Genomic DNA, 13,124 nt, shown 5'->3' on the forward strand with positions numbered 1-13,124 from the left:
GGTTAAGGTTAGGGTAAGGGGCTAGGGAATGCATTATGTCAATGACGGGTCCCCACAAAGATAGTGAAACAAACGTGTGTGTGTGTGTGTCTATTGATTTGTGTGCTGTGTTTGGCGTTTCTGCTGGTAGTCCATGTATTACATTATTAGATTAAACTTGATCGCCTCTTCATTTGAAGCGACTCCCGGGGCTTCCTCCGTGCTGCTCTGTAGCCGCGGCAGCACTCTGTCTCTCTCTCTCTCTCTCTCTCACCTTTTCTCTCCCCCGTCGTGTTATGAAGAATGGCTTATCAAGTCCTAATCAGAAGGCAGCCGTTTGTTGTCCCTATTTCTCTGGGTACCTGGCCCATAGCAGCACTCTCACAGTACACCTTCATTATGTCTAAGCCACCACTGAGCGAAACCACTTCTCAGACCAGTTAATTCAATATTTAGAAACCCAAAACGCAGTGTGTCGCTTTTGCTACAGCAGTTAGACTATTAGTTCTCTACACCAGTATTTGAGCGTCCTATTCAAATGTTTTCATACTCAACCTTGGGGAAAAGTTGAGCTTGTTGGAGAGCTAAAACCATTTAGTGAATTACACATTACACACACACACACACACACACACACACACACACACTACGTGTACACAGTCCACTGAAGAAAGATCCTATCTCTTCTCCTCTAGCTCCATTCACATGAAGTCACGTCAGCCTCAGCCCCTGGCAGATTACACTCACTCCTTTTCACGCGTGTGTGCTAAAATATTGACTGGTACTGTCTGCAGCGTGTAGATGTCTTTTCTTTTGTTTGTTCTTGACTCTGAAAAGGGTAAAAGGGGGGTAAAAAGGGAGGAGGGAGGATGTTAATAAGGAGGGAGCACTAGGCAAGGCGTAGAGAGGGGGGTGGATGGAGGGAGGGATTAAAGTGGTCGGGCCCCTGCTGACGGGCGGCTTTGTAATGTATTGTTCCTCTGTTGCCTGGCGACTACACAGCCAGCAATGCAACGCCGAGCGCGGCTATGAAGCGCCGTTTCACGGATCAATGCGGTAGGAAGGAAGTGATCAGGGCCCAGCATACACTGAACCTGCAGATAGCGCCGCACTGAAGACTTAGAAAGAATGCAGTTTTCAATTACTTACTTACAGACCTACTCAAGTACCTTTTTTTTTTTTTTTAAATACTGGTACTTGTAGTACTGTAGATTATCCATTGATGAAGGCCATGAGAAACCTGAACGCCCTGGATAAGACTAGATCTAGTAAGTGTAGTAACAATATATGTTCACTATAGAGTGTGGTCTAGACCAGTCATTCCCAAACTGTGGTCCGCGGACCACTAGTGGTCCGTGAGGGTACTGCAGGTGGTCCGTGGAAAAGCAAAATAAAATATAAAATAATAGTTTTTTAACCTTCATTTTACCAGGAAATTCCCGTAAACAACTTTTTTATTTTTAACCAAGAGTAGGCCTGCTGTGTTTGTATTAAATGTGTATAGGGCCAGAGGCAAAGAATGTTGTCATGATCACATCACACGCATAGCCTTTATAGGCAGTTTATATGAAACAAACAGTTTTAAATTATAAATGGAACTAAAGCTGCAAGCAGTGTTGGACGGGCACTCGCGCCTGTGCTCTGTTTACATGTGTGTAGGCCTACATTAAAATGATGTACACATTACTGCTTCCACTAATTATAATCCAATAATATAAATAGACATTGTTCTAAAATGGGACATTCTGCATAATGAGTACTTTTACTTTTTGTACTTTAAGTATATTGTTGTGCCATCTTCGGTATTGCTCTATACACTGACAGCCAGCTAAACTCTCTCCTAACATCAAGACTCTGAAGACAGTCGTTCCCATGTCCACAGGTTTAATGACGTTGCAAGGAAAGTGTGAAACTGGAACGTACAAAGACAGACTAATCAATTCTATGTTAGCTTTTAACCTACAATATAGCCTAATGTTCAGAATAGAGGTGCAACGATGAATCGATTAGTTGTCAACTATTAAATTAGTCGCCAACTATTTTGATAATCGATTAATCGTTTGAGTCATTTTTTTATTAAAAAAATCTGATTTCTCTGATTCCAGCTTGTTAAATGTGAATATCTTCTAGTTTCTTCTCTCTGTGACAGTAAACTGAATATCTTTAAGTTTTGGACAAAACAAGACATTTGAGGACGTCCTCTTAGGCTTTGGGAAACACTGATCCACATTTTTCACCATGTTTGGACATTTTTGTAGATCAAACAACTAATAGATTAATCGAGAAAATAATCAACAGATTAATCGACTATGAAAATAATCGTTAGTTGCAGCCCTAGTTCAGAATGTAATTTCATCAATTCAAATATTTCCTTTCTACCGTTACACCATATAATTCATGACTATAAGACTGATAGTGAGTGTGATTATGCTGTACAAAGACATTTTTACATGTAAACAATATTACGTCCATTCCTACTCATTCACACGAGTGTAGCCTGTCCTATGACTTATAGTTGCCTAGCAACCATGCAACGTTAGTCGCAGCGCCAGCGATCACGGACATTTCTAAGATAAACTTAACACAAAATAACACTGACGTCAAACTAATGATCTATGAACCTATGTCATTATTTAAAAATAGTGAATGAATACATACCAGCGATGCTACTCTAGGCATAAATGTAGGCAAATGTAACTGTAGTTGGCTTGCTACACTTACAACCATAAATCACTGAACCGTTTGTTTGTAGCGTTCATTTCCTTCCTAACTACGGCTCACGCGACATAGCGGTTACCAGCTGAGAGTCTTAAAGTAACAGCAACGTAAATAGAGAACTCATTAAGACTAGAGGCAAATTAACTTCTTACTTTTAACCGCTTATTTATAACAAAACAATTGCATTGCTAATACTTTTGTATTTTTTTCTTGAGTAATATTTTGAATGCATGACTTTTACTTGTAACAGAGTATTTTTACACTGTGGTACTGCTACTTTTACTTAAATGAAATATCTCAGTACTTCTTCCACCACTGTTTACGTTTATCTTAAGTACACATTTATGTTGTGTATTTAAGCTGTACCATACATGATATACATTATTTATTTTTTTGTTTTTCTTAAGTAAGTCCACAGTGTAATGTTGGGCTGTTGCTGAGTTATGTTTTTTATCATTGTTATCACTCATGTAGTTATTATTTCATCAAGATAATTAAGTTTGACAGTTATTCCAAAAGTGGAGATAATTAACAAAACACATTAATAATCCCAGGCTACATCAATGTCTGAAATACGATGGGAACATCGCTCTCACCTCAATGGCTGGGTGAAGTCCCAGCCGCCTATTTGAGGTGATGGCCAACACTCGCGTTTCACAAGTCCAACCCACTGAGCTTTGTGGAGTGGGCCCAAGGTGCTTTCTTCGGGTCATCAGGTGGGTACCCTCCTTCAACAGCGTTTCGTCAATTAACCCACAACACCTCCAGAGGGCTTGACCGCTAGCCCCAGCATCCTGGGGCAGCCCCCTCGGCCCCTTGGGCTCCACAGCCGGTGTTCTTTTATGTTCCCTCCCTACCCGGTGGGTTGTTCCATCGCTCGCAGCGCTTCAGCCACAGCCATCTCGATGCTGTCTCTGCTCGTCTTGTGATATTCGCCACGAGCTGTCTCCTGCTGGGACCTCTTATTCCAAGTCTGGACATGGCACTCCAAAGTGACTGCCCAGGAAATCCTCGGCAGCCTATTTCCACTGGCAAGTTCCATGCCCGCCTTCCCACCTGTTGGCACTGTTGGGTGAGTGGGTGGTACTTCCCAAGCTTTCTCTCATGGGCCTCTTCTATCCTCTCCTCCCGTGGCACAGTCCGTTCAAGCAGCACCACTTGTTTTGTTGCTCTGCATCACAGAACTATGTCATGTCTGAGAGTTGAGGTAGTGGTCTCCTCTGGAAACTTGAGCTGTCTCCTGAGGTCAACTCTCATGTCCCAGTCAGTATCAGGTGTCAAGATTCGTGTGCCAGTTGATGTCCCGCTAGAGCTCGCCCCTGCTCTGACAAACCTGATCAGAACGGGGTGCTGTCGTCCTTGTGCTGTTTGTGGGTCTTCCTTCTCTCTTCCTCCAGGCCTGCAGCCAGCTCGGCAAGTATCTGGTCATGCCTCTATCTGAACTTGCCATGATGACAACACATGTTCAAGGCTTGCCGGTGTCCCACACAGCGTGCAGTCTGGGCTCTCAGCCAGTTCCCAACGATGGAGGTTCACTGGTGTTGGTAGGACATCTTATGTGGAGCACAGGAGGAATTTGATCCTCTTCTCCTCCATGCCCCACATACAGACCAGTGGTCTTCCTTGGACACCACCCCAACATGTCCACCTCCCCTGGTTTTTCATGGCTGCTGCCCTCGCTTGCCTTTCTCTGGTTATGACTCCTAGGCCCAGCCTGCCTTGGTTGACCGTCCCCATGATGTCTTTGTGGCGTAACCTTTATTTATTTTTTATTTTTTTACCTTTATTTATGCAGGTAAGTCAGTTGAGAATAATTTCTCATTTGCAACGACGACCTGTCACATTCACACAGTCACACATTCATACCTGGAAGCTGCCCACTACAACCACAGCCTGATCTGCTGAGCAACCTGAGGTTGGGGTAATGAGGAAGGGACAAGCGCTGCTTTTTTTCACTTTCCCCACCCAGATTTTATCCTGCCGGTCTGGGGATTGAACTGGCGACCTCCCGGTCCCACGCTAGCTTCTCTAACCTTTAGGCCACCACTGCCCAACCAGCGCCAACCTTGCCTCTGCGTCTGCCACAGCTCTGCTTGCTGACCATTTCCGTCCTGTGCAGTAGGGGTGGGAAAAATAATCGATTCTTAGATGCATCGCGATTCTCTCTAGAACGATTCGATTATCGATTCTGATAAGTCAATAATCGATTATTTATTTTATTTAAGATTTTTTTTTAATGTGTTTTTTATTTAAAAGTTACTGTCTCCAGTAACTTTTTTGTATATATACACATGATCTAATAAGACATACATAAAATAATTAGGCAAAACACATATAGGCTGTTCATCTACTTTATCACATTACATCTGACCACTTCATGTTTCATGTTCTAAGAAGCCAATGATCCACCTTTAAACATGACTGATGACATGGGAGATTACTGTGAGAGAAGGGGACTTTCACAAGCATGTTTAAGGCTTAAGCATGGAACGACTACCAAACAAAAACCTCAGTAGACAAAACATTTCATTAAAACTTGTGTGTGACAAATACTGTATATGTCAAAATCTAAGCTTTGTCTAGCTGCTTTGTCTAGGAAGTGATTAGCAAACTCTGAGTAGCAAACTCAGATTTATATGTATATTTTTTTAAATCACGCATGGAAATGTACATTAAAAAATTGTTGCATCGAGATGCATATAATAATCGGTTTAGAATCGAATCGTTGGCCTCTGAATCGGAATCGAATCGTGAGGTGCCAAGAGATTCCCACCCCTACTGTGCAGATGGTGATATCTGCTTGGTGGACCAATTGGTCACTACTGTCGCGAAGCATTATTACCTGCCGGGCTTTGGCCACCTTAAACTCTTCAACAACAGATGTTAATGGCAGCTGTAGCTTGCTTTCTGTACAGGCCGATACAGCTCAAAACTTTTATCAGCAAAATGTACTTATCAAAAGTACTAATTATGCTGAAGGGCCATTTTCAATAGTATTATTCATCATTATATATAATTTAACCTGTAACTGATGCAATAACATGTAAGCAATATTTCAGTGCCATATCTGGCCATGGTTCATCTAATTTATAAACTTTTTAAAACATTTCATTGACTTTGGGGTAGAACTCTATGACAGTGTATCACATTTCATAAGCTAAAGATATATTTTCTATGTAAAACAATCTGTAGTAATAATGATCAAATATATGGTTGTAGAGAATAAAGTTTATATCATCCTCTGATGTGGAGTGGAAGTATTAAGTGGCATGAATGTCACATAATGTAATGTAATAATGAAATGGTACAGGTAGCCTATCCCTCAAAATTGTATTTAAGTATATAGTACAATACTTAAGTAAAAGTGCTACTTTTCATCAATAGAAATCAATATTAGGATCCTATTATTTTTTATAGGCTATTAATACCATACGGCTAGTGTATGCACAATCACAAGTCACCATTTTAAACAGAAATGCATCTAATCAAACTGCATGTGAAAAAAGTGCTAATTATTAAATTTCTGCATTATAATAATATGGAGAACATGACATGTGGAAGGTAATAGTAATTACTGCTGTATGTCTGTTCATCTCTTACCTCCGACAGTTTTACTTGCATTTAAATAAAATAAAAAAGCTGTGGTAGACAAAAGTCGTGCATGAGTCAAACACAATAAAAAGGTCAAATGTATCAGATTGAGAAAAGTTGGCTAAATTCCCTTGAAATGTATCTCACTTACTGTAAGAACTAGTTGAGTCAGAATAATGACTTATAATGATTATTACTGAAGGGGAACAGTGTCATGCGGTTTAAAAAGGGCTCGCACAACAACACCCATCCAGGTTCAACTCCCAGTCACAGATCTTCAAGATTATCTTGAACACAACTGGATCTGGTTTTTGGAACTGCACAAACAACTTCTAGTCTGACTAAGCACCTGTTTGGAGGGAGTTCACACGAAGCTCCAATGTATTTATTTTATTGCAGATATTTTGACCACACTTGGTTCTTTTTTCGAGGCAAGAACAGTTTTACATATACATCACCTTGCAGTAATCTATACAGTGGTCCAGCACAACATTCTGCCTGCATCTGCATCTGCCCGGATGGGTAAAAAACAATCCATTGCATCGAACTGTGGTTTGGGCCATGCAAAGAGTTCAAAAAAGGTTATTGAGACGTGGTCTGTATAGAACAGAGGAACACTAGCCAAGCCAACATAGACTTCATAATGTTACCAACATTTTCTCCTCAGACAGACCCAGGCGCTTGGTGGGCAGCCATCTGCTGCTGCCAGGTGGGACACCGAGACGGATACAGATATACAGATAAAGAGAATTAAGATTCATAATAATTATACCAGTTGGTATGATGAACGGTGGCAATTATAGTAACAACAAAGATAATGGAACTATGACTAGAAATAATAGCTGTAGCAGTTCAGGGCTTAGCAGGGTGTTGTGGGGCATAGTGGGGCATAGCAGTGTGTTTACATATGGGGGTTCCCATGTACCGTCTTCCCCCGCCACCCTGTCAAGATCTTTCGCTACCCCTTGCCACCTCATGTAAAATTTTCTAGATCCGCCACTGGCGCTCGGGCCCTAATGAATAAGGCCTATTATTTTAATTTCCAGTTCGTTTCTTGATCTCGTGTTTCTGAAACTATTTAAATTAGCTGGATACATGGTTAAACCTCATTAGCTCTTACTAGTGTATCTCCCGTGTATAATTCCTCCACAGCAATCCCACCAATCGCTCCCAAAACATCCCAGTTAGAGAGGGAAATGCCCTAAACAAATTTCTTTGTAAATCTTTATAATCATTCCCTGAAAGAACGAAGCAGGCCTGCCTTGTCGCGCAATCCAAATGTTCAGATAGGCTCAGCTTCAGGGCTGCTGAACACTTGGCTCGGCAGGTTTTCAGAGCCTGCCAGATACAGTACCAGGAGGTCAGACCTGCACCCCCCCCCCCAAAAAAAAAGATTATTATTGAGTCATATTATTTAATAACCAGAACCAAATGAATGATTTACAGGTATACTGCATATATAGGTACTAGAGGTGTGAATCTTCACTGATCTCCCGATTCGAGTAGGATTATCATGTCTTTGATTCGATATCTTGATGCATCACAATGCGTCACGATGCGTCAAATACATGTTTCTATTAAAGCCATATAGGACATTTAATTCATAGCTTTTCAAGCTTCAAAAACAAAAAATTCTGCAGTGCTCTGATACTAAATACATTGGATACATAAAACTACAGCACTGAGCACATGGCACCTCCTGAATGTGCAAAACACAACAGAATATGTAAACCGAAAGGTTGTTAGGCCTACGTTAAATTTTAAACAGAAATAATCGATTATGGCCCGGCCGATTATCGACGCAGCATCGTCCTTGTCCACGATTCGATGCATCGATTATTTGATTCATTTCCACACCTCTAATAGGTACTATATGAGGTGAGTTGTAAATATGAATTGTATGAAAGTTTAAAAGCCATATTCTAAGGTGAAATAGGCATGTGACCTGTTTTGACCCCGCCCCTCCTCCTTTAAACCTTACTCTACGCTGGATGTGAATTAACATATTGTTTGTGGTCATGCTGTCAATTTTTAAAAAACAAAATCAACTGTTTGTTAGAATTCATTTGGTGCAACCCATGCTGGCTAATCTCAAACCATATAGTAGAATGTCAACCACCAATTAGTTTAATATTGATTCTTCTGACGATAAGTCACTGAAGGGTCTGGAAATTGCACGTCCCAATTTCAAGAGTCCAAGACTAGTCCAAGTCTATTTTTGAGTTGATTTGCCTGAGCTGACGTCACACGTCCTGCCATGTGACTGCTGTGCGTGTGCTGAGCGATATGTATTGGCGTCCCTGTTACTCTGCATAGAACCCCCCCCGCTCTTCTGCTGTCAGCTGTGGTTTGCTTTTGCTTTTGTTTCTGTGCTAAGAACATGATTACTGCATTACATATCTTTACATATTGATTATCATAACATGATTACTGCATTACATATCTTTACATATTGATTATCATAACATTATTACTGCAGTACGTATCTTTACATATTGATTATCAGTGAACCATGAGTTCCATGCACTCCAGGCATTCTGCTGTCTAAAGGGATGCTAATGTTGTCTCTGGTGGTGTGCACAGTTGTCTGCAGATGCTTCATGTGTAGAAGTGCTCCAATTGGAAGAGTGCAGGCCCCCCCCCCCCCCCCCCCTCAAGGGAAAGGGCTGTTTTTAATGGATTATTGTTCAGTTGTTTTATGAAAACCTTCCCTTGTTTGTTTGTTTAGTTTGTTGACTCCATTCATTCATTTTTAATAAAGGTTTCCTCAGACTGCTGCGCAGGCTAAGCCAGCTGCACGTGGGCTAATGTTGTGGTGGAAGAGACACAGAAGGAAAGAGGGTGTGATGAGTTTCCCTGTTTAGTAACAAAAGTAATGGGTTTGGCTGTCTGTCGCTGACTCATCCACAGACCTGTCTGCCTGCTGAGCTTTCTTCGTGTGTGTGTGTGTGTGTGTCTGTGTGTGTCTGTGTGTGTGTGTGTGTGTGTGTGTGTGTGTGTGTGTGTCTGTGTTACTATATTTGTGGGGTCCAAAAACCGGGGAATACAGTATACTTGTGGGGTCTGCACAGCTTTGTGGGGCCCAAAATGCTGGACCCCACAAGGTTAAAGGGCTGTTTGAGGGTTAGGATTAGGGTTAGAATTAGGTTATAGTAAGGGTTAAGGTTAGGCATTTAGTTGTGATGGTTAAGGTTCGGGTAAGGGGCTAGGGAATGCATTATGTCAATGACGGGTCCCCACAAAGATAGTGAAACAAACGTGTGTGTGTGTGTGTGTCTGAACATCCCGATATTTTTGACCAAATACCTCAATTTCGATACCGCAACGTTATTGTAGTGTTGACTATTGGTATTTACACAATGAGATTTTGGATAAATAATCATCAGTAATGTGGATATAATGTCTAAGTGGGTCAAGGCAAATAACAGAACAGTTACAACAGTCTGGTAAGTTCAGAAAGTGACATCACTTTACTGTAATGCAGCCTTTAAAACCAGGAAAAGACAACACTAATGCCATATTATGATATCCAAAATCTAAGACGATATCTAGTCTCATATCACGATATAGATATATTGCGTGTGTGTGTGTGTGTGTGTGTGTGTGTCTTGTTGTTGTTGACTGGTACCTAAAGGAGGGATCATATCTCCCCCGATATTGGCGTATGATTTAGTTCAGGGACATTTGTATAGAAGTGTGTTTGTATGATGTTCATTGTGTCTATATTTTTTTTATTGTCTTCCTTTTGTTTTTATAACATAATATACCTTTGTACAGCACTTTGTTCAGCCTAGGTTGGTTTTAAACGTGCTCTATAAATAAATTGACTTGACCAGTCTCGCATAGCCAGACCTTCCTCTGCGAACGTGCTCTGGTTTGTTGGCATTTCTTTAAACCAATCACAATCGTTTCCTGGCACCACCGGAAACAGAGCGGCGTGGATATAGACGAGGAGGAGTGTAACATCATGAAGACTTTGTGTCATTAGTGCTCCTCGCAGCTTCATTCAGAAATGACAACAAGCCCATTATCCGTGCACAGTGTGGGTGGACTGCTGTGTAACTGGTGCTGTGCACCTTAACCCATCCTGGAGACACAGGATCATGTGACCGTCACCATGATATTAGTATGATATAAAATACACAAGGCTGTGATGAGCCCCCTCACACTCACGGATCTGCTTCCCGGCACAGCAAGGAGACACAGTCTGAAGCCCGTTCATCCAACCATGCAGGCTGTGTGTTGTTTCATCACATATGACATCACAGGAAGCTCGTCACTGCTCCTGGCACCAAACAGTAGGACATTGAAGCACCACTTCCAGTTAGCAGCTTCCCTTCAAATTAACACACACCGCCACACCCCATGGGACATTCCAGTTGTTTAGCTGTCTAGACGTGTGTGTGTGTGTGTTGTGTGTGTGTGTGTGTGTGTGTGTGTGAGTCAAAGGAGACTACTGTCAGCTGGCTTTTATTTAGCTGTCTCCTCACACGGTGTCTGTCTGGTATTCACCTCTGGCAGGGACTGACTTCCATCATTTGAACATTCTCAGACTGCTCATGTGTTTCCTCTCTTTCACTTGCACTTAATAATTCAGTGGATTTTAAATCTTCTGTTATTACTGTGAAGATGTTGCATCACGGTGCAGCTTTCCGCTGCTGTTGTCCTATTGTTAACCACTCAGAAGGCACTGTAGCCCATTGTGTTGGCACCAGTACTTTAAGCTCCGTCTCTGCGGAAGACTGACTGACTGGGAGTGAGAGACACACAACACAACAATGGTGTGAGAAGGGTATCATAAGGAAAGTATAAGTAATTTAGTGCACAGCCTGTGAATTATTCACCGGTTTGTCTGTGTTGCTTTAACCTGGCCAGACATGCATCATGTCTCTGAATCAGTTCAGTGAAGACACTGAAAAACAATCAGTCAAACAATGTGAAGACACATCATCATCAGCTGGACTTTGTGATGGCTTTAACTGGCCCTGGAGAACATGAAGGGTCATGTCTGGTCACAGTTCAACATTTTTACAACTTATTTCCTCTGTCTCTGACATGAAGACAAATAGAAGAGAAGAGAAATAAAGCCATCAGGAGAACTAGATGCTCTTGTTAAACGCCTGCATCGTGTTACTCTCAAGGGGGTAAGCGAGCATCCGGAAAGCGTACCTCCTATGGGGAGATTGTAGGCTAACAAGCCCTCACCTCCCGTTAGCATCCCATTGACTCCCATTCATTTTGACGTCACTTTGACAGAGAATAACTTTACATCTGAAGCGTTTAAAGACTCTATTTGTCCATTGTTTATTTCTAAAGAAACACGGCAATGTATAAAAGGCTCCATTACCTTGTATCTCACGTTATGACTCCGTAGCAGACGTTTTTTTGTAAAAAATAGGCTAACGATTGTGTCATAACCACGTGACTTTCTGTCGCACAGTAGAGAAATTACCGTATAGTACAGGAGAAGCTCACAGGCAGTTTTGACTTACATTAGCTGTTTAAGTTTAATTACTAATGTGAACTAGCATTTTAGTGATCAATAATTAGCCTGTGCCTATGTTATCTCCTTACATATACCTACGCTCTCCGTCTCTGCAAGGTTGGGAATGATTGAGATTTCTCTTGGCACAGCTACCAGAAGACTTCCAACTTTCAGACAGGTTGCTCACGTCACATCTACGTATTCAAGCTCAGTTGGAGGCTGCGCAGTAACGCTCAGCGCTCACCAGAAAAGTGACTTCGCTGGTCTCCGTCGAAGTATATGGCGTCGCTGTGTCAATTCTTTTACTGTCTATGGTTATGCAGCCATAAGTAACACAACTCTAGGATCCGTGTAGAAACCCACTCAGTGATGAGACTGAAGAAGATGTCTGCACAGCTCTTCCAACAGGAGCACCACTGTAATATAAAGTCCCATATCCTATATCTAATGAGCTTAAACATGAGCTGTGGCAGAGGAGCGTGTTGGTCGCTGATGTTTTCTACAGCTCCAGCAGATGGCACAGCCCTGTTCATTTCATACCAAGGTCTGCACATTGACTTTGGCTGTCTATTGTTGCTAGGAAGTAAATGACTATTTATAGTTTATAATTAATATCTGACTTTTGTGAAAGTGTTGTGGAAAGGATGACTAAGGGCTTTGGGCTGACCCCGGGTGTTTCTGTGGCCGTGGTGAAGCGCTATGTGTAAGAAACGTCTCTGTAGTCTGCAGGTGATAAACTGTGTTGTTGCCAGGTAACTGGCTCTGAAATCTAAAGCGTCTCCACCTACGTGACCTTCTGTTGGATTGTCTATTATCTACTTTGACATTTCAAGCTTCATTTGTCTCTTTTTATCGTCTTCTGTCTTCTTCCTCAGCCCTCCAGTGTTACTGTGACCGCTGCAGTGCCAACTCCAGCTGCTTCACCGACGGAGTCTGCTTCGTCGCCATCCGTACGTCGGGCGGCCGGCTGACCACTGAGCAGCGCCAGTGTGTGCACGAAAATGAACTGATCCCGCGAGACAGGCCCTTCATCTGTGCCCCGTCCGTCAAACAAGACAAGGGCATTTACCCCATGTGCTGTACCACGGACTACTGCAACAAAGAGCCTGACCTGACTATCTTTCCTGGTAAACACACACACACACACACACACATATGTATGTATATATATATATATATATATGCTTTTATAGAATTGGTTTATTTTTATTTATAAAGGGAAATGAATGTGTGTACATTAAACAAATATTAACGGTATCTATCAGATTGTCATCGTATCGCACCGAATTGTTTCAACATGAAATGGAATCGCTGACTGTGGCGATATCAACATTGACGAAATAAACGACAC

General features: G+C 41.9%; 1 protein-coding gene across 2 annotated transcripts in view; it reads left to right on the plus strand.

Moving 5' to 3' along the window:
- The window catches only part of tgfbr1b (transforming growth factor, beta receptor 1 b), a 53,008-nt gene that overhangs the window by 14,947 nt on the left and 24,937 nt on the right, over positions 1-13,124 (plus strand). For both annotated transcript variants that reach the window (XM_035998113.1, XM_031320452.2), the window contains exon 2: positions 12,649-12,900. In XM_035998113.1, the coding sequence (XP_035854006.1) occupies positions 12,649-12,900 (252 nt within the window). The remainder of the gene's footprint in view (positions 1-12,648; positions 12,901-13,124) is intronic.

This window comes from Sander lucioperca, chromosome 23, assembly GCF_008315115.2.
Source record: "Sander lucioperca isolate FBNREF2018 chromosome 23, SLUC_FBN_1.2, whole genome shotgun sequence".
Taxonomy (NCBI): Eukaryota; Metazoa; Chordata; class Actinopteri; order Perciformes; family Percidae; genus Sander; species Sander lucioperca.